Source organism: Beta vulgaris, chromosome 1, assembly GCF_026745355.1.
Source record: "Beta vulgaris subsp. vulgaris cultivar EL10 chromosome 1, EL10.2, whole genome shotgun sequence".
NCBI classification, from domain to species: domain Eukaryota; kingdom Viridiplantae; phylum Streptophyta; class Magnoliopsida; order Caryophyllales; family Amaranthaceae; genus Beta; species Beta vulgaris.
Window position 1 is genome coordinate 29,182,247 of NC_079202.1, and position 24,249 is coordinate 29,206,495.

At 40.5% G+C, this 24,249-nt stretch overlaps 1 protein-coding gene across 1 annotated transcript; it reads left to right on the forward strand.

Annotated features, from left to right (window-relative positions):
- The first annotated feature begins 6,123 nt into the window (after positions 1-6,123).
- LOC125493147 (uncharacterized) lies at positions 6,124-7,400 on the forward strand. Its single transcript, XM_048636140.1, has 3 exons — positions 6,124-6,256; positions 6,991-7,178; positions 7,275-7,400. Exons 1-3 carry the CDS (start codon positions 6,124-6,126, stop codon positions 7,398-7,400), a joined length of 447 nt encoding a protein of 148 aa, XP_048492097.1.
- The last annotated feature ends 16,849 nt before the right edge of the window (positions 7,401-24,249 follow it).

Genomic DNA, 24,249 nt, shown 5'->3' on the forward strand with positions numbered 1-24,249 from the left:
GATGTTGGTGAATTCAAGGAGGAAAGCACAACCAAAAGTCGTGGGTTAGCTTTGAAGGGTGAGGAAAATGATGAAGATCTTGATGAGATTGGACTCATGGCTAAATGGTTTGAGAGGAGTCTCAGAACGCAGTTCAAGGGGAAGTCTTGGAAGAACAAGGGCAATTCGAAGAAGACCAGTTCTAGCACTAGTTGCTTCAAATGTGGAGAAACTGGACACATGATCAAGGATTGTCCAGCATGTAAGAATTATAAAGGAGGACAGAGAGAGAAGAAAATGACTAGAGGGCTATGCTAGCCGCCTGGGGTGATTCTGATTCAGGTGGTGAAAGCGAGGAAGATGAAGCCCTAATGTGTGTGACTGCTCTGATTGGAGACATAGACCAGAAGCAGACCATTTAGGAAAGAAATAACACATGTGTCTCATGGCAGGAAGTAGCTTTTTCGATGAAGAACAGGTAACTATTTCTAATATGCAAGAACAAATGAGATATTGCAAAGGTTTTATTGATTCTGATATTGAACAAAATGATAAAGGTAATGCTGCTTATAAAGCTAACAAAAAGAAGTTGAAAGAGGTAACTCGAAACTTAGACCTAAGTGAAAGCCGTTCTGCTGAACTTGAACTTATTTGTACAGAACTGAAAGAAAAAATTTCAGAGCTTGAAATAAGTTTGGATCAGAAGAACATTGAGCTTGAGATGCTAAGACCTCAATCAGATTTTTCAAAAACTGATTTTTATCAAAATAATGATAGAGGATTTAGTAAACTCAAGGAGGCTGAAGTTGAAGGTATAAATTGATTAGTATTCTCAAACAGAAGCCTTACTTTAGAACATTCTGATTTAATTTTGGCTCATAATTATCTGATTGATGATGTGGAAGAATTGTTCAATGAGTATGTGGATTTGAAAGCTTCTTTTGCTAGCACAAGTGGTCCTAGTGTTAATGTTGAAGACTTATGTTTGGAATATGAGGGTAAGATCTGTGATCTTCAATCCGAATTATAGAACTAAGAAAAGGCAAGAACATTGCGACCATGTCTGAACTAGATCCAGAACTGGTTTCAAAACTCAAGGATTAACATCATAAGGCAAAGTTGGATCTTGTCAAATCTGCAGAATTTAATGAAGCTCAACTTAAGAAACTTGAAACCAAGGAACAAGATTTGAGTGACTGCTTGAGACAGATGAACAGGTTGCTCGATGCTCAGAGTACTTTAAACATTCTGACCTCACAACCTGGTAATCCTCAGAGGTTTGGATTAGGGTATTCTGGAACCAGTTCCCAACAGCCACCAAAGTTGGGAAGAGATGAGACTTGGATTTCTGAATTCAAGAGAGGTAAGTACGGGTTTGCAAAGGACATGCACGTATGTACCTACTGTGGTAAGAATGGTCATGTTATTAATACTTGTTGGACTAAGCAAAAACATGATAAAAGAAATCAGTCTCATGTTCACAATGCCCTTTATCAGAAGGGTCACACACACAATTGGTCTAACAATGGAAAACATGATAAAACAAAGAAGACCAATGTAAAACAAATCTGGGTTAGAAAGGACAGAGTCAAACCAGTTTCCAAGGACAAGGAACCCAAGAAAATATGGCTTCCTAAAACTAAACCTTAATACTGGTATTTGGATAGTGGTTGCTCAAGACACATGTCAGGAGATAAAAGTCAATTTCTCTCACTCGTAGCCTATGAAGGAGGAAGTGTCACCTTTGGAGACAATAGCAAAGGTTTGATTAAAGGTATAGGTAAAGTTGGTAAGACACTTTCTCAAGCTATTAATGATGTTTACTTTGTAGAAGGTTTGAAACATAACCTCTTGAGCATTTCTCAACTATGTGACAAAGGAAACATGTTGAATTTGAAACCAATCTTTGCATATAGTCAACACTGAAACAAGCGAACTGGTCTGTAAGGGATTTCGACATAACAATGTTTACATAACATTTTTAAGTCAGATTCCAAAGACCGGTGCCACTTGTCTTTGTGTTATAGGATGATCATTGGCTGTGGCATAAGAGACTTGGACATGTAAGTTTTTCTTTGCTAAATAAACTAATATCTCAAGACTTGGTACAGTTTACCTAACATCAAGTTTGCTGCAGATCATATTTGTCATGAATGTGCTAAATGTAAACATGTCAAGTCCTCTTTTCACCAAAGAAGTTTGTAAGCACAACTAGACCTTTCGAACTTGTACACATGGACTTGTGTGGGCCCATGCGTGTGCAAAGTCGAAATGGTCATAGTTATGTGTTTGTGTTATTTGATGATTATTCTCGTTTCACTTGGACAATCTTTTTGAAGTTTAAAAATGAAACTTTTGAAGAATTTGAAATTCTGGTAAAACAGGTCCAAAACAAGATTAGTCATCAACTGGTCTCTATCCGGTCTGATCATGGTTCTGAATTTGACAATGTCAGCTTCGTAACCTACTGTAATGATCATGGTGTATCTCACAATTTTTCAGCTCCTAGAACTCCACAACAAAATGGAGTGGTTGAAAGGAAAAATCGCACTCTAGAAGAAATGGCAAGAACAATGCTTCTAGAGAGTGGTCTTCCTCGAAACTTCTGGCTGAGGCTGTGAGTACTGCGTGTTATATTTTAATAGAGTAATGTTGAACCTTTACTGAAGAAAACACCTTATGAGCTCCTTAGGGGAAGAAAACCAAACATTGTACATTTACGTATTTTTGGGTGCAAATGTTTTGTACACAACAATGGTAAATCAAGTTTGGACAAGTTTGATCCTAGGAGTGATGAGGCTGTTTTCGTTGGATACTCTTCACACAGCAAGGCATACAAAGTTTTAATAAAAGAACCTTGTGTGTTGAAGAAAGTATCCATGTCTTGTTTGATGAGACTAACATGTTCAGCAAGCATGTGCAGGTTGAAGATGCTGATGAGTTCGAAATTGGTATGCTGAACTTTACAGGAGCTAAGGATGAAGAAGGTGCTGAACCAGGCTCACCACACAACTCTCATAGAGAGGAAGAGTCTGGTCCAGCACAGAATCAGGTAGCTCAAGAGGTAAGGAAAGGAGATGTGACTCAATGCTCATCCACATGAAGATGATGCAATGAGACCACTATGGAAACTGTTCACCTGCTCAAAACAACAATGAGACAGGGGGAACCAGTACAGGAACAGGTTCAACATTAGAAGGCACAAATGCAAACCTTGATATGAACAAATCTTTTAAGTACAAGTCCTCTCACCCCACTGATCTAATCATTAGTGATATTAACAAGGGGGTGCAGACAAGGAACTCTACTTTGCAAAACTTTTGTGCATTCTATTCCTTCTTATTAAATGTTGAACCTGCTGACTATAAGGTTGCTTTAATGGATCCAGATTGGGTTCTAGCCATGCAAGATGAACTCAATCAGTTTGAGATAAATCAAGTATGGCATCTTGAACCCAGGACGGAAACATGTCTGTTATTGGAACTAAATGGGTGTTCAGGAACAAATTGGACGATTCAGGAATTATAGTCAGAAACAAAGCTAGGCTAGTGGTTCAAGGGTTTAATCAACAAGAAGGAATTGATTATGATGAAACCTTTGCTCCAGTAGCCAGGCTTGAAGCTATCAGGATATTAATTGCATTTGCTGCTCAAATGAACTTTAAACTCTTTCAAATGGACGTTAAGACACCTTTCTTAATGGTTATTTGAAAGAAGATGTTTATGTAAAGCAACCCCCTTTTTGAGGATAGTGACTTGCCAAATCATGTTTTTAAACTCGACAAAGCTCTTTATGGTCTCAAACAAGCTCCTAGAGCTTGGTATGAGAGACTTTCCAGTTTTCTTTTAGAAAATGGCTATAAAAGAGGATCAGTTGACAAGACACTATTCTTGAAAGAAAGGGGAACTGATCTGTAGTGGTCCAAATATATGTTGATGATATTTTGTTTGGAGCTACTAACCTGATTTGTGTAATGAGTTTGCAGATTTGATGAAGAGCGAATTTGAGATGAGTATGAGGAGAACTTGGATTCTTCCTTGGCTTCAAATCAAGCAAACCAAAGATGGAATCATGACCATCAACATAAATACCTCAAGGAGCTTGAAGAGGTATGGTCTGCAAGTAGCAAGTCCTATGAAACACCTATTCCAACTTCTACAAAATTGAGCCTTGATGAGAAGGGAAAGGATGTTGAGGGCACAGCTATACAGAGGTATGATTGGCTCATTGCTTTACTTAACAGCCAGTAGGCCAGATATAGTGTTTTCAGTAGGGTTGTGTGCGAGATTTCAAAGTAACCCAAAGAATCTCACCTAAAGGCTGTTAAAAGGATTCTTAGATATCTCAATGGTACTGATGATTTGTGTTTGTGGTATCAAAGGGCAGCACATGAGCCTCATTGGATACACAAATGCTGACTTTGCTGGTTTTATTGTGGACAGGAAGAGTATTTATGGAATGGCTCATTTCTTAGGTTCTTGTCTCATTTCATGTGGATCTAAGAAACAAAATTCTGTAGCTCTATCCACAGCTGAGTCTAAGTACGTTGCTGCTGCTTTTTGCTGTGCTCAACTCTTGTGGATAAAGTCACAGCTAATGGATTTTGGGGTCTATTTCGGAAGTGTTCCTATTTTATGTGATAACACAAGTGCAATCAATATTTCGAAAAAGGTAATGTTGAGTTTATGCATATTGAGATTATGCATCATTTTCTAAGGGACAATGTTGAAAAAGGTAATGTTGAGTTGGAGTTTTGTAGGTCAGAAGATCAATTAGCTGACATATTTACAAAACCTTTGAGCAGAGAAGTGTTCATCAAGCTTCGTACCTTGTTGGGTATGATTAAGATTAGACAATGAGCTCTTAGGTCTTACTTGTCTCTTTGGCTAGTCAAATGATGTCAATTTGTGTATATATTTCTTTTTCTTTTGTATATTTTGTTTTTTTTTTTCCTTTTTAGGGCTTACAAAGTTCTTATGCGATGTTGAACTGATCATCTTAGTACTTGGGTACTTAAGCATAAGTCTTAATAAAGGTAAGTTGGCACATACCAGTTGCAGACCACTTGGGAACCAGACTCTTGAGGCGGTTATTTTCTGAATATTTTCAAATTTCAAATTTGGAAATTAAATGAAGTGACGGTTGTAATTAAGGCAACTGCAGTTTGCGAGGTTAATCATTACTTGCCATCTTATATATATTCTTGCATGTGATCATACTTTCCTTATTTCCTTCCTATTCACTTTGATCACATACTTTCCTGAATTTTTTTCTCTGTTTATATTCTCTCGTTCCAACCCTAATTTCTTCTTCTACTTCCTTCTTTCTCGAATTCTTGAAACACAAATTGTTCAAGTTTTCTTTTCTTGTCTAAAGTACTCAAAACCAGAATTCAGTTTCATCATGTCAAAAAGAAGAAGTACTAGGTTGGTAGAAAAGGAGGTTGAAGAATCTCCCGAAATTGCAACTAAGAAAGCAAAGGAAGTGGATGAACCAGTGGAGGATCCGATGGTGGGGGAAGAGGTTGAAGAAGAGGAAGAAGAACCTTTAATACGAAGGAATTCCAAGAAGCTAGCAACCACAAAATCCACCACTACAAAAACAACTACACCCAAATCCACCACAAAATCTACCACCACAAAAGCGGTTATTCCAAAATCAACCGCCAAAATCACCAAAATCGCCACTCCCAAAGTTACAAAAACCACCACTCCCAAAAAGCCTGTCACACCAAAATCAAAGGCTCCCTCACCAAAATCGGTTGAGGAGTCTAAGCCATAGGAGTCAGAGAAGTTGGAGGAGTCAAAATCTGAAAAGGAGTCGGAGCCGGTGGGTGAGTCTGAACCGGAAAATCAGGAGATGGAGGAAGAAGAAGTTCAGAAGGAGGATGTTGTAATTGAAAAGGCAAAGAAGGTTGCTGCCAAGAAACCGCCATTAAAAGCGGTTAAGTCTGTTGAGAAGACGGTTACCAAACCCATCCCCACAAAACAGCAAATTAAAACCACCAAGCCCAAAATCTCTACCCCTAAAATCACACCCAAACCAGTGGAGAAATTAAAGAAGAAGGAAGGTGCTGATGTTGAGGGGGAAGTTCCTCAGAAGGAGGATGTTAAGGCTGTTACTAGCAAGGGCACAAGGATAAAGATGGTTGCTAGGAAGGGTGCTGCATCTTCCAAAGGCAAGGAGATTGTGCAAGAACCAGATCGAGAACTGTTCCCAACCGAAAAAAAGAGGAAGTTGTGTGCTATTGCTGCAGAGGGCTCTAAACCCAAAAAAAGTAAGTCTATCATTCCTGAGCCTTTGTATGATTTGAGGCATAGGTCTATTCTGGTTGGTTTTTCTGTTGCAAAGAGTTGGGTTAATCAGAAATTCTTGCATGAGGTTAAGGAAGCTTTAGAATTTCAGAAATGGTCTGTGTTGTTCGCCAAAGAACTTGATGTGTTTATGCCTTTGGTTGAGGAATTTTATGAACACCTGCATACTAAGGACGATGGGTCCTACTTTGCTTTTGTTAAGGCACTCCCATTAATTTATCTGAGAAGATTTTGGCTGACATTCTCAAAGTCCCAAACAAGGGAGTTGATGAGTACTCAAGGGAGAACTGGCCCACAGTTAAAGGCCTCACAACAGAACAGATCCAGACCAGGTTGTTCACTTGTCCACCCGACCCTAAGCAGGGGTACACCATTGGCCACTTAAGGGAGGCCGTCATGATGATCTTTCATACCATAGCCTCAAAGATTGTGTTTCCCAGAGCACAAGGGTGCATGAGTGTCCGGTTGATGGATAGTGTTCTCATATACTGTCTCATGGAACATATTCCAGTCAACCTCCCTGCTATGATATTGGGTCACATGATCTGCTGTGTGGAGAAGGCTAAGCATGCACTGCCCTTTGGAGGATGGCTGACCTTAGTATTCACTCATTAGAAAATTCGTATGGTGGGAGACTATGGCACCATGTCTCACCTTACGAATCAGATTATAGGTCAGAAGGGTATGTCATATGCAGGTGGTGTTCTACAAATGAAAAGTGAAGCAAAGGGTGCTGCTATTGGTGAAGGGACCAGTACGGAATCAGTTCAGGCTACTTATGCCTTGGTGAAACAGTTGAGTGACCAGAACCAGATGATGCAGAATATGCTGAATAGTGTTACTCAACTTTGCACTACTCTTCAAGAATCCCACAGGAGAGTTGAGGTTCGCCTTGACAAAGCTGGTATTTAGGATAGAGAGGATTCTGAGGCAAAGGAAGAGTCATCCCCATGAACTGGTGATGATGAACTGGTTTCCGAGGCGAAAGAAGAAGAGGAGGAGGAAGAGCAAGAAGAAGCGGAGGAGGAAGATAACGAAGAAGATGTTTCAGAGAATCTTGAGGAGGAACAAGATGATGGGACTGAAAACGACTCTGGAGATGATTGATTTCCTCTCTTTTATTATTAGTCTATTTTGTTATCCCTTTCCCAAATTACAAAAACATTTGATCTTCTGTGATTTGGTCTACTACTGGTCTGTAATAACTATTATTTAGGACTTGTAGCTTTTGGTACTTTGCAGGAACACTGGCTGCATCAGCATCCCTAGAATGTTGTTTGAGCTGCCTATTTAGCATGAACTTCATATAATTGGTAGTTTTTCTACTGGTTATGTTTTGTTCTTTGTTCATTTGTTTGGTTGCTGTTATGGCTGAATTTTTTGACAGGATGACATTGACACGATGACGCGATGACTCGATAACGTGATAGCATCTGACGCGATGACAAAGTAGACGCAACCCGAAGACACAGCGAAGGATGCAAGATTGGGAGCAGTGCATTGAATGGTAACGGTCCATCCAAATAAGGCAAGAGCATTATAAGCCATAAATTCAGCCGTTAAAATGGACAACATTAAGACGCTGGAGCATGAGCATAGAAGATCTCCCATGATTTAAGCGTGAAGTTAATGTAATAGTGAGTGAATTTATTTTTGTATTCGTTAGGGAAAAAGCCAAAGAAAAAAGAAGGCATATAAAAGGGAGAGTGAGGTAATTGACATGTTTTTTACGCAATATTGTGAGAAGGACATTAGAGTGAACTAAGCATTCTTGTAAACGACGGTCAGTCACGAAGAAAGATAGTGAACTATATTAGTTTGGTGGATCTCCAACCACCCGCTGTTTTTTACCCATCTTCATTGGGGTTTTCCGCGTCACCACTTTTGTGTGTTCATCCCCTTTGATCCCCCTTTGCATTCTTTCGTCGCATCGTTTTTAACATCATCTGGTTGACACGTCTGACAAACTTTAATTTCATCATAAGTGATAAATTTTAGCATAAACAATTTGGCGCCCACCGTGGGGCATAACCAGACCATCTACTATTCAAAATCCGTCAAATGGGAGAAACACCTAACCTCGAGGAAATGTGAAGGCAGTAAGAACAAATGAGAGCAAAAATGCTCGAAATAAAGCAAGCTAACGAGCGTCTAACTACCGACTTTACGACATCGCAGGAGAGCATCCAGAAATTGCAAGAGGAGTTAGCATCGTCCAAGGCTTCGAAAGTCCGGCGTCGAGAAAATCTGAATGACATCCCTTTGATGGGGAATCTTTCTGAGTCAGATGATGAAGAGCCCGAAGACGACGAAGAGCCCGAGGATGAAGAGCCCTTGAACAATGAAGAGAAGACCAAGGGAAGGAGAAGCGAATCTTATGACAAAGCGCATGGCTCAAATCGAAAGGCAAAACAAGCGCTTGATGAAGCTCATGTCCCAGCTCCCTGGAGCCCCAACACCAGGCATCGTGGAGCATCCGACGGCTATGCAGAATCACCCTTCGTCGATAGGATCTCAAGGGACGTGCTCCCCAAGAAGCTCAACCTGCCTACCCTAGCTGCAAGTTATGATGGTTCAACAGATCCAGGCGAGCACGTCGCGCAATACAAACAACGGATGGGGCAAGCGTCAATCCCCTGGCATTTGGTAGAGGCCTGCATGTGCAAGTCTTTTGGAGCCACGCTCACCGGTCCCGCTCTCAAGTGGCTCGGATCTCTCAAGCCAGGAAGCATTGGCAATTTCTCCACCCTAGTCAATAAGTTCTATGAGAAGTTCGAAGGCAGTCGCAGCCTGGAAAAGCAGACGAGCGACCTATATGGGTCGTGCAAGGACCCAAAGAATCCTTCGCGATTATTATAATCGCTTTAACAAAGAAATGATTAGCATTAAAGATCTTGATACTAAGACTGCTATTGAATGTTTCAGGAAAGGATTAATCTTGCGATCGAAGCTATACAACCGTTTGACGAAGTACCCGTGCCAGACGTTTGAGGAAGTCAAGTCGCGAGCGTTAGCACAGATGAGGTTGGAGGAAGACGATGCCATCCTCAACACAATATCCACCCGACGCACCAGATACTCCTGCTGATCGGAAGGCTTTCGTCCCTGAGAAGAACAACTGGCGAAGCCACCATTATAGCCGTTCAAACCAGGTAAATAATGTTACTGACGTTGTCGAAAGTGCAGGTAACAGCGCGAGGACGGAGTTGCCAACCTTCCCTGCTCTAGACTCCTACAGATTTTCCATCGATGTCGGAGGTGGCGTGAATGCTTTATCAAAATCGAGCGCCATTCGTTGGCCAAAAAAGAGCCACCGACCGGAAGCGCAAAAAGATCAAACAAAGTGGTGTCAGTTCCATCATAACCATAGCCATAAGACGGAGGAGTGCATTGCGTTGCGACGAGAGGTCGCGTTCATGCTCAATAAGGAGCATCTTAAGGACCTCTTGACCGACAAAGGTAAAGCGTCCTTCGGTAAAAATACCGCGCAGTCCGACCATCCTGCGTCGCCCACAACGTAAAGGTAATCAACGTCATTTCTGGTGGATCTGATGTATGTGGACTAACGTATTCCGCAGCCAAAAGGTAGCAAGAGAGGGTACCCCTCGTCCGCCGTTTATAAATCTTGCAGGTCAGCTGAGGAACGCAAGCTCGAAGCAATGGTAATAACCTTTGACGACGACGACGTCTGCGACATGGAGCATCACGATGGATTAGTCATATCCCTGACTGTCAGCAACTTCTTGTTAAAGCGAGTGTTAGTCGATGGGGAGCTCAGCCAACATCATATCAAAAGCGCCCTCGAAGGTATGGGTTTGTGCGATAAAGATATTACTAAAAAACTATGTTTTGGTAGGTTTCAGTGGAGAGGCTCAACATACTGTCGAGAGATCACACTGCCAACGCTAGCCAAAGGCGTCAACCTGCCAATCAGATTCAACGTTGTGGACTGCCCGTCAGCGTACAATATCATTCTTGGCACCCCATGAATACATAAGATGAAGGCCGTCCCTTCAACCTATCATCAATCGCTGAAGTTTCCTACTAAATGGGGCGTCCAAGAAATAAAGGGCGAGCAGAAGTCTGCAAGGAATGCTATAGTTCGTCGCTCAAACCCCCAAACGCGACTATCTAGTAATTAAAGGATGGGTCAGCGCCCGATGGGCCCAACGAGCAGGACGTGGATGAAGTGATGCTCGATCCATCCATTCCCGATCGTGTCGTCGAATCGGAGCGACATTGTCGCAAGAAATACGAGGTCAGTTAGTCGATTTTTTGAAAGCTAACCAAGATTGTTTTGCTTGGTCCCATGAAGATATGACAGGAATCAGTCCTGACGTCATTACGAATAAGCTCAACGTCGACCCCGCTCACAAGCCTGTAAAGCAGAAAAGACGCAAGTTCGCTCCCGAAAGGAACCAAGTCATCAATGATGAGGTCCAGAAACTGATCGATACCGAAAAGATCCGCGAGGTAAAGAATCCAGATTGGCTAGCCAACGTCGTGGTGGTCAGCAAAAAGAACGGGAAGTGGAGAGTCTGCATCGACTTCACCGATTTAAATAAAGCATGTCCCAAGGATCCGTTCCCATCCCTCATATAGATGCAATGGTCGACGCGACGGCAGGTCAGAGCTTTTAACGTTATGGACGCGTATTCCGGGTACAACCAAATATTGATGCATCCGGAGACCAAGAAAAGACCGCTTTGTTACTGATAAAGGTATATATTGTTACAAGGTTATGCCTTTTGTTTGAAAAATGCAGGTGCCATATATCAGCGACTGGTTTATCAAATGTTTAAAGATCAACTGGGTGAGACTATGGAAGTGTACATAGACGATATGCTCGTCATATCCAAGCAAGCAGACGATCACATTCAGCATCTGTCGGAGGCTTTCAACGTATTACGAAGGTATGGCATGAAATTAAATCCTACTAAGTGCACCTTTGGAGTGTCCGCAGGAAAATTTCTAGGGTACGTCGTGACGCAACGAGGAATTGAGCCAGCCAAGATCAAATAAAAGCCATCATCAACATTCAGTCCCCACGAAGCGTCAAGGAAGTGCAAAAGTTGACTGGTCACGTAGCTGCGTTAAATCGTTTCATATCCCGGTCATCTGAGAAATGTCATCTTTTTTATGACGTCCTGAGAAAGAACAAGGGCTTCGAGTGGACGCAACAACACGAAGACGCGCTGCAAAAACTTAAAAGCTACTTAGCGTCGCCGCCATTATTGTCAAAACCAAATATCGGGGAAACATTGCAGCTCTATCTCGCGGTAAGTAACGTGTCCGTCCGTGTTGTCCTGACGCGGGAAGCGGAGAGCCAGCAGCTACCAATCTACTATGTCAGTAAGTCTCTCCTAGACGCGGAGACCAGGTATTCTTCATTCGAAAAGGTCATTTTAACCATAGTCGTAGCTGTTAAAAAACTTAGGCACTATTTGGAAACACATATTGTTGTCGTTATGACTAATTATCCTATCAAGTTTGTCTTGCGACACCCGGAGTTGACAGGTCGCATGAGCAAGTGGGCAATAGCACTCAGCACGTACGATATCCAGTTTCATCCAAGAACCACTGTCAAGTCACAAGCTTTGGCAGATTTTGTGGCAGACTTTAGCCCAAAGCTGGAAAAGCTCGCAGACGACGAAGTCGCACGGATTAATCAAGTGAATGACGACTCCTGGATATTGTTTGTTGATGGATCTTTTAATTTTTGTTGTGCAGGTCTAGGCATTGTGCTAAAGTCACCACAAGGGGGCAAGATAGTACGAGCCATTTGCTGTGAATTTAGAGCGACGAATAATGAAGCCGAGTACGAGGCGCTCATAGCTGGAATGATGTTAGCAGAGGACATGGGAGAAAAAGCATTGAAAGTCTTCAGCGATTCACTGTTGATAGTCAGCCAAGTCGAAGGCGAATTCGCAGCAAAAGACTCTAAAATGACAACGTATTTAGAAATAGCTCAGAGTAAAAGTAAAGTGTTTAATTCATTTGACATTTTGCAGATACCAAGGGACCAGAATACGCAAGCAGATGCATTGGCCAATCTCGAATCTTCTTTAAGGGATGTTTCGTTTACGTCCGTCCCTATTGTTCATTTGAAAAGCCCTGCTATCGCTAGGAGCATCGGGGACGCTGTCACAACGACGGCCGATCAGCTTCGAGACAATCATGGGGTCGTCAGTAATGTCGATAATCTCGCACCTAAAAGCGACCCTGACGTCGAGGAAGTAAGTGTCAGTTGGACAAAACCATTTTATGATTTCCTTGCTAACAATGTACTCCCAACAGATAAGGCGGAAGCACGCAGAATTCGATTCAAGGCGTCGCGATACGTACTCATTCAAGGAGTAGTGTTCAAAAAATCTGCCGCGGGCCCCTACGTTTGGAGAAGGAGTAGTGGGGGCAAGTCCTGAAGGACATGCATGACGGCACTTGTGGAAATCATTCAGGAGGATGCAACTTGTCCAACAGAGTATTGCGCATGGGCTATTATTGGCCAACAATGAGGAAGGAGCAATAAGGTATGTCGCCAAATGCGATAGTTGTCAACAACATGCAGGTATGACACACAAACCCTGTGAACTTTTGCATCCTACTCTAACACCTTGGCCTTTCATGAAGTGGGGCATGGACATAGTTGGTAAATTACCTCCAGCCCCAGGTCAGAAGGTCTTTCTGTTGGCACTAACTGACTACTTTTCTAAGTGGATTGAAGCAGGTTCTTTTCAACAGGTACGCGATAAGGAGGTGATTTCCTTTATACACACTAACATCATTTGTAGATTTGGCGTCCTGTCCGAGATAGTATGCGACAACGGGTCGCAGTTCATCAGCAACGAGACAAGACGCTTCTATGATGAAGGGGGCATAGCGTTGCTAACGTCAACACCAAGGTACCCGCAAACCAATGGACAGGCTGAGTCCAGTAACAAGACGATCATTGACTCTTTGAAGAAGCGACTCGCAGCCAAGAAAGGTAAATGGGCGGAGGCGTTGCCTTCCATCTTATGGGCTAACCGCATGACACCGCGCACCGCGACTGGACAAACTCCGTTCTCATTAGTCTATGGTTGTGAGGTTGTCCTGCCTTCAGAGGTGAGCGTCCCAACTGCGAGATGCAGCTTAGCGACGGAACGACAGAACAATGATGAATTGATAAACGACCTAGACGCCATTGAGGAGTTACGCGACGCAGAGTTGGTACGCATGGTGTCCCAACAACAAATAGTAGCGCGGAGCTTTAACAAAAACGTCCAAGCCAAATCCTTCGTCGAAGGAGATTGGGTCCTAAGGAAAGTATTCCAGAACACACAAGAGGCTAACGCTGGTAAGCTAGGTCAGAAGTGGGAAGGACCATATCAAATTAGTAAAGTGGTAGGCCATGGAGCCTACCAATTGGTCCGACGTGATGGAAGCTCCGTGCCACGTAGCTGGAATGCCACACACCTCAAACGATACTACTTTTAAAGCTAAGTGATAAGATACATATATACACATATATACACATAGAGATATAGAATACATGGTAATGCTATTATATCTGTGTCGCCAGTTGTTAGCGACCATAGTGTTCTCTCACTGGGCATTTGTTAAGTTGCAGGCAAATTGTTCCCGTCCAACTTATTAACGTCCCAACGATTTTTACAAGGCATCAGGTATACTTGCATCTTGCCACCATGTAAAGTCTTTTGGTCCACTATTGCCTCAGCCGACGCTACGACAGGGGCACTGTCATTTTAAAGTCATAACTACTGACGACATTTCAGCCATCTCCCTGACGAACACATGTAAGTTTTATGTATTTCCTATGTGTATTATAAAAGTCGTCTAGTCCAAACGATACGTCTGAACGACCAATGATGACTTTTATTAATTCCAAACGATACGTCTGAACGACCAAAGATGGCTTACTGAACGCCTGACCATCCTTTAGGAAAGTCAGAATAACGGCCGAAACACATACATGCGATGTAAAACAAAGACATAAGGACAATTTTGCCAAAGATCAAAGCATCAACGTAATGATCACCCCCGTAGGTGACCCAAAAAAGTTTAAAATGATAAATAGTTATGGCCACCCCCATAGGTGACCCAAAAGTACAGTACAAACGGTCACTCTCTCAAGTGACGTTTAACAAAAGATTGATTAATGTTTAGATAAGAGGGGGATGGTATAAAGGGCCTAAAAATTAAACGGCAGGGACCTCTTCAGCTTCCTTCCCCTCAGACACTTCAGCTGGTAGGACAGTGGTTGGAGCCTCGTTCTCGGTTTCGGGGTCAGGGGCCACATCAGACGCTATGAACCCAGCGCAAGACGGGGCGTTTTCATCAACTTTTGATGAAGAATCCGCGGTCGCAGCCAAGTCCTCTTCGTCCATCAGATCCTTCATGGATCCCATAAACTGGAGGTATAGGTCAATGTCCTTCTGTGGCGTCCACGACGCCGTCTTCTTCATTAAAAACTGGTACATCAGCTTAGCCCTCACCCTAGTTGTCACCTCAGTCTCGAGCATGTCCAGCTCGTTCTCTATGCGTCGACGCTCTCCTAGAGCGTCGTGATTTCATGACGAGAAGACTCCTCCAACTTAGTCGCCCTCTTCTATCTCTTCTAGCTCCTCCCCATTCTTCTGTAAAGTCTTTTTCATGTCCTCCATGGCCTTCTTGCAAGACTCCACCTCATCGCTTTTGGACTTCGCGTCTAATTCAGCCTTCTCCATTCTCTGCTTCATGGTCAGATGACCCTTCAGCAGAGAGGAGATCTCCCTCTTAGCCATCAGGAGATGCTGAGAAAACTGCACAAAAAGATATGATACACGTCACTTAGAGAGTCACAAGTTATTGTCATAATAGGCATAATGTCTGAGAAAGGAAACTGGAAGTCTATACCTGAAATAGGAGTTCCAGCCCATCTAACAGCATGCGAGGAAGAGTATGTTCCTTGATCCTCTCCCTTGCGCTAGGAAAAAGGAACCTGTCTGATTCAGGCCATATGGATCGTTCCAACGACATGAAGTCATTTGGGACGATCACAGAATAGGAAGGACCGCTTTTGTCTGGAGGAGCTAGGAAGTTAGTCTTGCGCGTCTTAGACGCGACGTCCAGCTCGTCGTCTAAGTGAACGACAACCGGTGTATCCTTCTTAGACGACGCTGACACAACGTCAGTCAAGGAATCCCTCTTGCGCTTGCGTAGCATCTCAGCCAGCGCCTGCCCGTCCAGACTCCCCCTAGGACGCAATTGAGATGAACCTGTCCGGAAGTGATTAAGTCGTTAGTGTAAAACCTTCCCTGGTAGAGTCCTACCCAAAGAATAAAAATAAGAAGAGGAATTTAAATTAGATAGACTAACCAGAAGCCATAGATGAACAACTGTCTTGAGAAGCAAAAAGAACCCTTCTGAACTGCCTGTCCTCCTCTGACACCTTCAGAAACTTGTCACATAGACTATGAGACTCGTCGTGATGCGACAGCAGTTTTGGGTTAAGACCTGCAGTAGAAACCATGTAAGAGTGGTGTTAACGACACCACGAATTTAGAAAGACTGAAAATAAACACACCTTCGGTATTCCAGCCGCCAACCAGAGACGCCCCAGCATCCCCTAGCGACGATCTCTTCACAAACACAAACCTGTTTTTCCAACCTCTTTCATTTGACTGTATCCCCCCGACCAGAGGCTCTAACCTCGCCTTTGCATGCAAGGCTACCCTATTTTTCGCTTTGACCCTAATTTCATAATGTAACAGCAAGTCGTGAAGGGTGAAGGCTTCGTCCCAGGACGCCGTCACCCTGCATCAGATCCCTTGCCAGGGGGGTGAAGGGAAGTCTAAGACCTATTTTGAAAGGGTATTCATAGAGCACTACCCATTTTTGGGGACATGACTCTGGGGGTTCGTCAGGATCAGCATTTCTAATGACAGTACTCTCAGGCAAATTTCCTAAGTATAAAAACCTTAAAAGATCCTCTTCTGACATCGTTGACAGTTCATCCTCATTTTCTACCCTTAGTTCTACAGCTTTCTCTTTCCCTTTCGATTTCTCTTGGTTTTTTACAAAAGTCCTAATGCTGTGTCTACTAGGCGCCATGAGAACAGTAGAGGAAGAGAAAGTAGAGCAAATCAAAGGAAAAACACGAGCGAAAAAGTGCGAAATTACCTGGTGTTAGCGATCGATTTTCCGATGAAGATAGTAAGGGAAGTTATGGAAGTTGCCTTACTTAGAGAGAGAGAAAGATTTGATGAAGTTAGAGTAAAAGTTGTGATTCCTTAGCCGCTTAAGTTATATATGCCAATAGTGAGTAATCATGAGAATCATGCCAACGGTTATAATTAAAACGGCTATTTAAAAACAAAACTACCTTTTGTATTTTGAGACTCTTGGACTACCAAAAATAACCGCTCAAAGCAGATCTCCTTTCCTTCCATGCATCTCTTTGGAAATCTTCTTTTTTTCCATAAATTGACAAGGACGAGATTTCTTGCGATTTGTGATATCTTAATGACTTGAGTAGAATTTCATTTGATTCACTGGTTTTTTAACAATTGTCTCATGGGCTTTGTGCCACCCCAACTCAATACTTGGGGGCAAACTGTTATGGCTGAATTTTTTGACAGAATAACATTGACGCGATGACGCGCTGACTCGATGACGTGATACCATCTGACGCGATGCAAAATAGACACAACCCGAAGACACAGCTAAGGATGCAAGATTGAGAGCAGCGCATTGAATGGTAACGGTCCAGCCAAATAAGGCAAGAGCATTATAAGCCATAAATTCAGCCGTTAACAGGGATAACATTAAGACGCTGGAGCGTGAGCATAGAAGATCTCCCATGATTTAAGCGTGAAGTTAATGTAATAATGAGTGAATTTATTTTTGTATTCGTTGGGGGAAAAAGCCAAGGAAAAAAGAAGGCATATAAAAGGGAGAGTGAGGTCATTGACATGTTTTTTACGCAATATTATGAGGACATTAGAGTGAACTAAACATTCTTGTAAACGACGGTCAGTCACGAAGAAAGATAGTGAACTATATTAGTTTGGTGGATCTCCAACCACCCGCGGTTTTTTACCCATCTTCATTGGGGTTTTCCGCATCACCACTTTTGTGTGTTCATCCCCTTTGATCCCCCTTTGCATTCTTTTGTCGCATCGTTTTTAACATCATCTGGTTGACACGTCCCACAAACTTTAATTTCATCATAAGTGATAAATTTTAGCATAAACAGTTCCTTGATCTATTTTGATGATTCCAAAAGGGGGAAGCAGGTGTGAAGTTCACCTACTCTTAAGGGGAAATGTTACAACCTGTGTGTGTTGCAGCAACTAGAACAAAGCTGAGTGCCTTGTTAGAGGTGACAGATCAAAAGTGGTCTCGAAGTGAGTGTATTCAAAGCACTTTACTTCTTTTTACCCTAATGACTTAGAAATAAGTCTGAACAACTACTGATGTTCTTCTTGCGAATGCATGTTTCAGTCTAAGAGCTTTGAGTCTATTTAGTATTTACCTATGGTACTTAGAAACTCTTTCTTAAACTGTTGTCAGTTAGTTGTGAACTGGTGTACTTGTAAATGATGTTTAATCTGCAGTAACAGTTCGAGACCAGTGCCTTGAGTTCTTATCTTAAGAATTCAGTTTGTTTGAAAAAGTTCCTAAAACTAATGCTATTATTTGCAGGGGGATTTTCAGGGTTTGACATCATCAAAAAGGGGGAATTTGTTAAGTTCCCTATTTTGAGTTTTGAATGATGACAAACCACATTGAACCATTATATTGCATGCATGTTTCTGTTTACATGTGTAGGTGCTAAAGTACGAGTTCAATGGATAGAAAGACGAAGCTAGTGAAGCCAAGTCTTGAAGAATTGCATGAAGACCAAGATCAAGTTGTAGATTTAAGTCTTAGATGCAATGTAAGTGGTATAAAGGTTTGGATGCACTATAAAGGTTTGAAATTAAAGAGATGAGCTAGTTGTGGATGACAAGAAACCTCGGTTACTTGTCCTACACAACTACAAGTAAAACTTGGTTGATTGAAACAGTCTGGGAATAGATCTGAACCAGTCCTCAAGGTTTTACTTCATGCATTCATATTTTAGGAAAGTTTACTTTCCGCGCAAAATTGATTTTTAAAATACACGGATGGATGGTTTGTTGTGTAAGCAAGATTTCTTAATTATGGTAAGTGTGTTATATGATATTATACTGAGTATATTTTCCTTGGAATAATTTCCATATTTCTGAGAAAAATATACTCTCGTAATATCATGTAAACATTTACTTACCAAAGGCTTATTTAAGGAGTTTTGATAGCACATAAACTTTAAGCTTTTGCACGCATATTTTCAGAAGACTCAAAAGCAAAAGCACTTCATCTCTTGAACTCTCAAATCTAAGCATAAACCCGAATACCACATAGATCTTAAATTACTCTCATTGTAAGCGTGTAAGGCTGTTTGTTTTTGAGAGAAAAACTGGTTGTATTTGAGCATTCTGTGAGTTCGATTTGCTGGGGAAGTTGATCAGGGATCAACTTCATTTGAACCATCATAGTTGGTGGTTGAGTCGAACTTCCATAGGTGAAAGTTGGGGAATCATCTTGTGCATAGGTGCATAAGTGATTGAGTGTAATTCTTTTGTTATTCTGAGTTGATTAATAAAAGAGTTAGTAAGTGGAGGACGTAGACTTATTAGAAGTCGGACCTCGTTAAATCCTTGTGTTGTTTATTTATTGCTTTTATTTCTGTTGCTAGAGAACTCTTCTCTTATTGTTCTTACTATAATCGAAAAAGTTACAACATTCGGACAAACACTCAATTCACCTCGCGTCTTGAGTGTCACTTGCACTTACAAAACCCATACATTGTATTGAGGCCTAAACCCACGGCGAAAGACATGCTCCCTAACCACATGTATACTACTAACCTTGCTCACATTTCTACAATCGACACAAGGACAATAAAAGTCGACTGCTCCAGAGGATGATTGATATTCTAATGCAGTTGTACAGAATTCTGAGACCCCTTCACAAACTCAATCGATTCACGACTAGCATACATCCAAGTACGATCCATCTCATTCAAGAAGACCACCTCTAATAATTAAACACAACCATTCATTATAATGCATCAATCATTATTAAAGTACATACACTCACATATTCAAATTACACACGTATAGAGCAAGCTAACATAGTGACATGTTCAATTGTATGCATGCAGCCGAAGGTCCTTATCACTCCAACCTAACCCATCCTTGGACGTCTAATCTCAGTAGTGAATATATGCCAACTTTTCAATTCTAAGGAAAATCCGGCAGCATTTCCCTACAGTTCTCCAAGTACACAATGTAGATAATTGCTTATCTACATATGTACCCAGAGAACAATGTAGAGAAACGATAAGCCAAGAATTTCCTCATAATTGAAAAGAAGACACATTTACCACCTAAGTGAGATCAAACGTCCAAGAACAATCCCAAACCGGAGACTATTCAAGACTTACTCCTAATGAGTAAGTCTTGAACAGGTATCTAGGCATATGATGATGATTCAAACAACTTGTAGATTTCATAGCTAAATTACATTGCATTTTCATACAATCTCATATCAAAAAATATACATACATTATAAAAAATACATATATACATCAATAAATTATCATAACTTAATCAATTTGAAGCACATTTCAACTTTGTCTCATTTAACAAATTAAATCAAACAAAAAAGACAACGAAATTAAATTAGTTACCTCTTAACACCAACGACGAGCAATGAAGAGAAAAGATATACTTTGAACTTTATTTGCCTTCCTTAGCCTCTTCTTCCTACAATTAACAAAACCCACATTGCACATTAATCATTTAATTCAATTAAGAAAAACAAGAGTAACTTAAAAACAAGATTAATTCATACTTGGTGGCGTGGTGGCGTTGCGTGGCGTGGTGGAGGAGCTCCACTACCCCCTAAACCACTCTGTTATTTTCCTAGGAACACTACAAGAGGGGGGGTGAATTGTATGTGCAAAAATAAACGTAACTTTTTGCAGAAATTTAAACTTAAACAAACAAACAAGCTAGAGGAATACAAGGGATTTTTATGATGAAAAACTTATTGGGCCCAACAAGAAGAAACAACCTCGACCACTAGGGATTGTAAACTCAACTCTTTCACTAATTAGGCCAAACAACTTTGTTACAACCTAATTCTATTCTCGAGCCACACCTTGAGTTCCTAAACTCAAGTTCCTGAGCCATTGTTCCCTTAAAAGCAGTTCCTGTCAACTTCACTCGAAGTTTTCTCACTCTTACTTGCTTTACTCAAAGCTTCTCTCTTACAGAACTTCACTCAAAGTCCCCTTACCCCAAAACCAAAATACAATTGATCAAAATAAGCTTAGTGGAATTAGAGTAAGTAAGCAAAGAACAAATGGCTATTATGAGAGAATGAAGGCACTGACACTTTAATTAGTTAAACTCACTAAATCACTTAATCAGACACCCTTTGGAACTTACTTAGACATCAATGGAGTGTGATGGTGACTTACCAACCTTGCCCATGGCAACTATGTTACCTTTCTTATTGTCACCAAATGTCACACTTCCACCTTCATAGGCTGAGAGTGAGAGAAACTTAGTTTTGTCTTCTGTCATGTGCTTGGAACAACCACTATCAAGATACCATGTGTTGTTCCCCCCTCACTCCAACCTGCAAAAATCAACTAATTGTTAGTTGTAGGAACCCCTTCTTTCGTGGGTTCCTGTTCTTGACTTGGACTTGATTTGACAATCCATTTTTTGTTACTTATTTTCACATTCTTGCCAATCATCTGATTTTTTAGGTGACATTGGTTTATGTAATGACCTACCTTTACCCAATACAAACAAAATTTATCGCTAGGTAGATCAACATATTTCTTGGTCTTGTTCCTTTTCTTGTAGTTTTCAAAACCAAGACCTTCTTTTATTTTAGTCTGTGGTTTCTCAATCCACTTAGGAACACCCATCGTTTTGCATCTGTTCCTTGCGACAACCAGTTTCTTTTTAAGATTACAGATCTATTCCTTTAAAACAACTTTTTATTTATTCAAACTTTCAATCTCAGATCTGTATCCTTTCAAAGGGGTTGATCTAATATCAAAGGAACTTAGAACAGGGACAAACTCCTTCAAGTGTAAAATTTCTAAATTGATTAGATAATTTTCATTTTTCACACTTTCATAATATTCTTTGATTTTTATGTTTTTGTCAAACAAATCAAAGAATCTAGTTTCAACATATGTTCTCATTTTCTTAAGCCATTCTATGTGTTCTTTGCAGACCTTAATAACTTGTTCAGTTTGTTCACGTTTTTCACGTTCATCTCTACATTCAAGAATTAAATCATAAAGAATATCATATATTTCAGGCCTAGTTTCTCGGCGGTATTCATTGTTCCTTGGATCTTTTTCTCAATAGGGTTTCCTATCACTCGTGAGTTCCTGCTCTAATACCAATTGTTATTTTCCTGGGAACACTACAAGAGGGGGGGTGAATTGTATGTGTAGAAACAAACTAACTTTTTGAGGAAATTTAAACTTAAACAAATAAACAAGCTAGAGGAACACAAGGGATTTTTATGAGGAAAAACTTCTTGGGCCCAACAAGAAGAAACCACCTCGACCATTAGGGATTTTAAACTCAACTCTTTCACTAATTAGGCCAAACAACTTTGTTACAACCTAATGCTATTCTCGAGCCACACCTTGAGTTCCTAAACTCAAGTTCCTGAGCCACTGTTCCCTTAACAGCAGTTCCTCTCAACTTCACTCGAAGTTTTCTCACTCTTACTTGCTTTACTCAAAGCTTCTCTTTTTTACAGAACTTCACTCAAAGTCCCCTTACCCCAAATCAAAAATAGAAATGATCGAAATAAGCTTAGTGGAATTAGAGTAAGGAAGCAAAGAACAAATGGCTATTATGAGAGAATAAAGGCACTGACACTTTGATTAGTTAAACTCACTAAATCACTTAATCAGACACCCCTTGGAACTTACTTAGACATCAATATTTATAGTCACAGTAATTTAGAACGTGGGACTTAAAACGTGTATTTGTGAAAAACCAGTATCCCATGATGTTCCTTCCGTCAAGGAACACTTTCCATAAAACATCCCATGATCATTATTTAGACGTGGGCGTCTTTTTAGTTGTTGCTCCTATATTTTTAGTAACTACTTTGAGCATTACTCGAAAATCAGATTTAATTTAAAACATATTAAATATTAAAACTGAAATTAAATCCTTTTAATAAAAATATTATCTTTAATTAAAATTCGTAAAAACCGAATAATATTTTTCTTATCTTTTTGAAAACAAAATCTTTTCCTTAAAAAGATTTTCCATAGAATCGGATTTTCTCTTAGATAAAATGGTTACCTATATTTTAGGCATTATCTACTCAACTTTCATTAGTGAACCGTTGTAATTCTTCGAGCCTAAGTCTAGTTCCTTAAATTTATTAGTTCCTTTAACTTATTAGTTTAGTGCCAATTCTTATGTTCCTTACAAAGGAACAGACCATCATTTTCAAATAAAACTGGCACAGTTCCTTACCATCTTTACTCGTTCCTTTATAATGGAACTAGAAATAAAACGCCTTGCTTTATCCTTCTTGTTCCAATGCTGCTCCAGTATCAATTAGTGAAACATCTTCACTTTGTCTTCAAACTCCTCACTTGATTTCTTCCTTGACTTAGTATTCTCTTTGTTCCTTTCAATGATACCTTAAAATTCATGCACTTAAATAACTCATTAGTCCACTACTTAGTTTGCATCTTTATTCCTTTGTCATCATCAAAACTAGGGTTCAACCATTTCCCCCTTTTTGATGATGACAACAATAGTACAAACTAAGGAAATAACAAATAATATAAGTGAATGAAAAACATAAAACAATAAAACATGAAATGAAAACTAAAACAGAATTAAGTAACCCACTTAATTTTGATTTTTGATTTTTGATTTTTCATTTACCTTTGCCTATTTTTGATTTTTCATTTACCTTTACATGTTATTTATATTTCTATTATTTTATTAACTGAGGTTGTTCCTTAAATCTTTTCCCCATTTGTCATCTTCGAAAAGAGCAAACTCTACATCATTTCATGAATTGTGATCAAGACCTTGAGACCATGAGCAAGCACCAAACATGGTTAAGTTAGAATATACAAAAGTTAGACCAGCTCAAACATCAATCACAGAATACTAGCCATTCCAAGGAAGAAATTATGCACAAAAAATCACAAACGAAGAAAAAGTAGCAAAATTCATAATTATATAGCACTTGTTCCTTTAACTACAAAAAGAGACAAAGAAAGAAAAAATAAAAAGAAAACAAAACAAAGCTAAGCAGTCTTGTTCCTCGAAAGAAAAACAAGAACTAAGAACTAGGAAGGGAAGGGGAATGGTGTTCCTCAACAACTTATTCTTCAACCACATCCTCCAATTTCTTCATCACTTCTCCATGATTTTCACCAATTTGCTGCTTCATACTCTCAAGGGCTAGGGCCATTGTCTCCATCTTCTTCTGTTGCTCAATCACCGTATCACTTAGAACTTTCATTAAACCCAACATCTTGTCAGTTTTATTATCTAAGGTCCAGTGAAGATGATTATAAAATTTAGTCATGTGTTGTGCAGGAAGACAAACTTCATTTACCTAGCCACAATCATCAGAAAGAACTTGTTCCTCACCCTTAGAACCAGAGGCAGTAGGATGTTTTGGTGGAGAACTAGGGGTAGTTGCGTTTGAAGGACCATCAGTTCTTAGAGTTGAAAGAGATGGAGAAGTGGTGGTATATATGGGAGGAAGAAAAGGTGGTGGTGGTGGAAGATCAGTAGAGGTGGTGGAGAAGGGATTTGGACCAGTCAACTCATCCTTTATCTGTTTAAAGCTGGAAGGAACAGAAAAG

Excerpts from the sequence above, each read along its gene's own strand:
- LOC125493147 (XM_048636140.1), top strand. The coding sequence starts at position 6,124 with ATGGTTGCTAGGAAGGGTGCTGCATCTTCCAAAGGCAAGGAGATTGTG. Across the intron at positions 6,257-6,990 it reads GGGCTCTAAACCCAAAAAAA|GTGGTGTTCTACAAATGAAA; the intron begins GTAAGTCTATCA and ends TGTCATATGCAG. Across the intron at positions 7,179-7,274 it reads AATCCCACAGGAGAGTTGAG|GCGAAAGAAGAAGAGGAGGA; the intron begins GTTCGCCTTGAC and ends CTGGTTTCCGAG.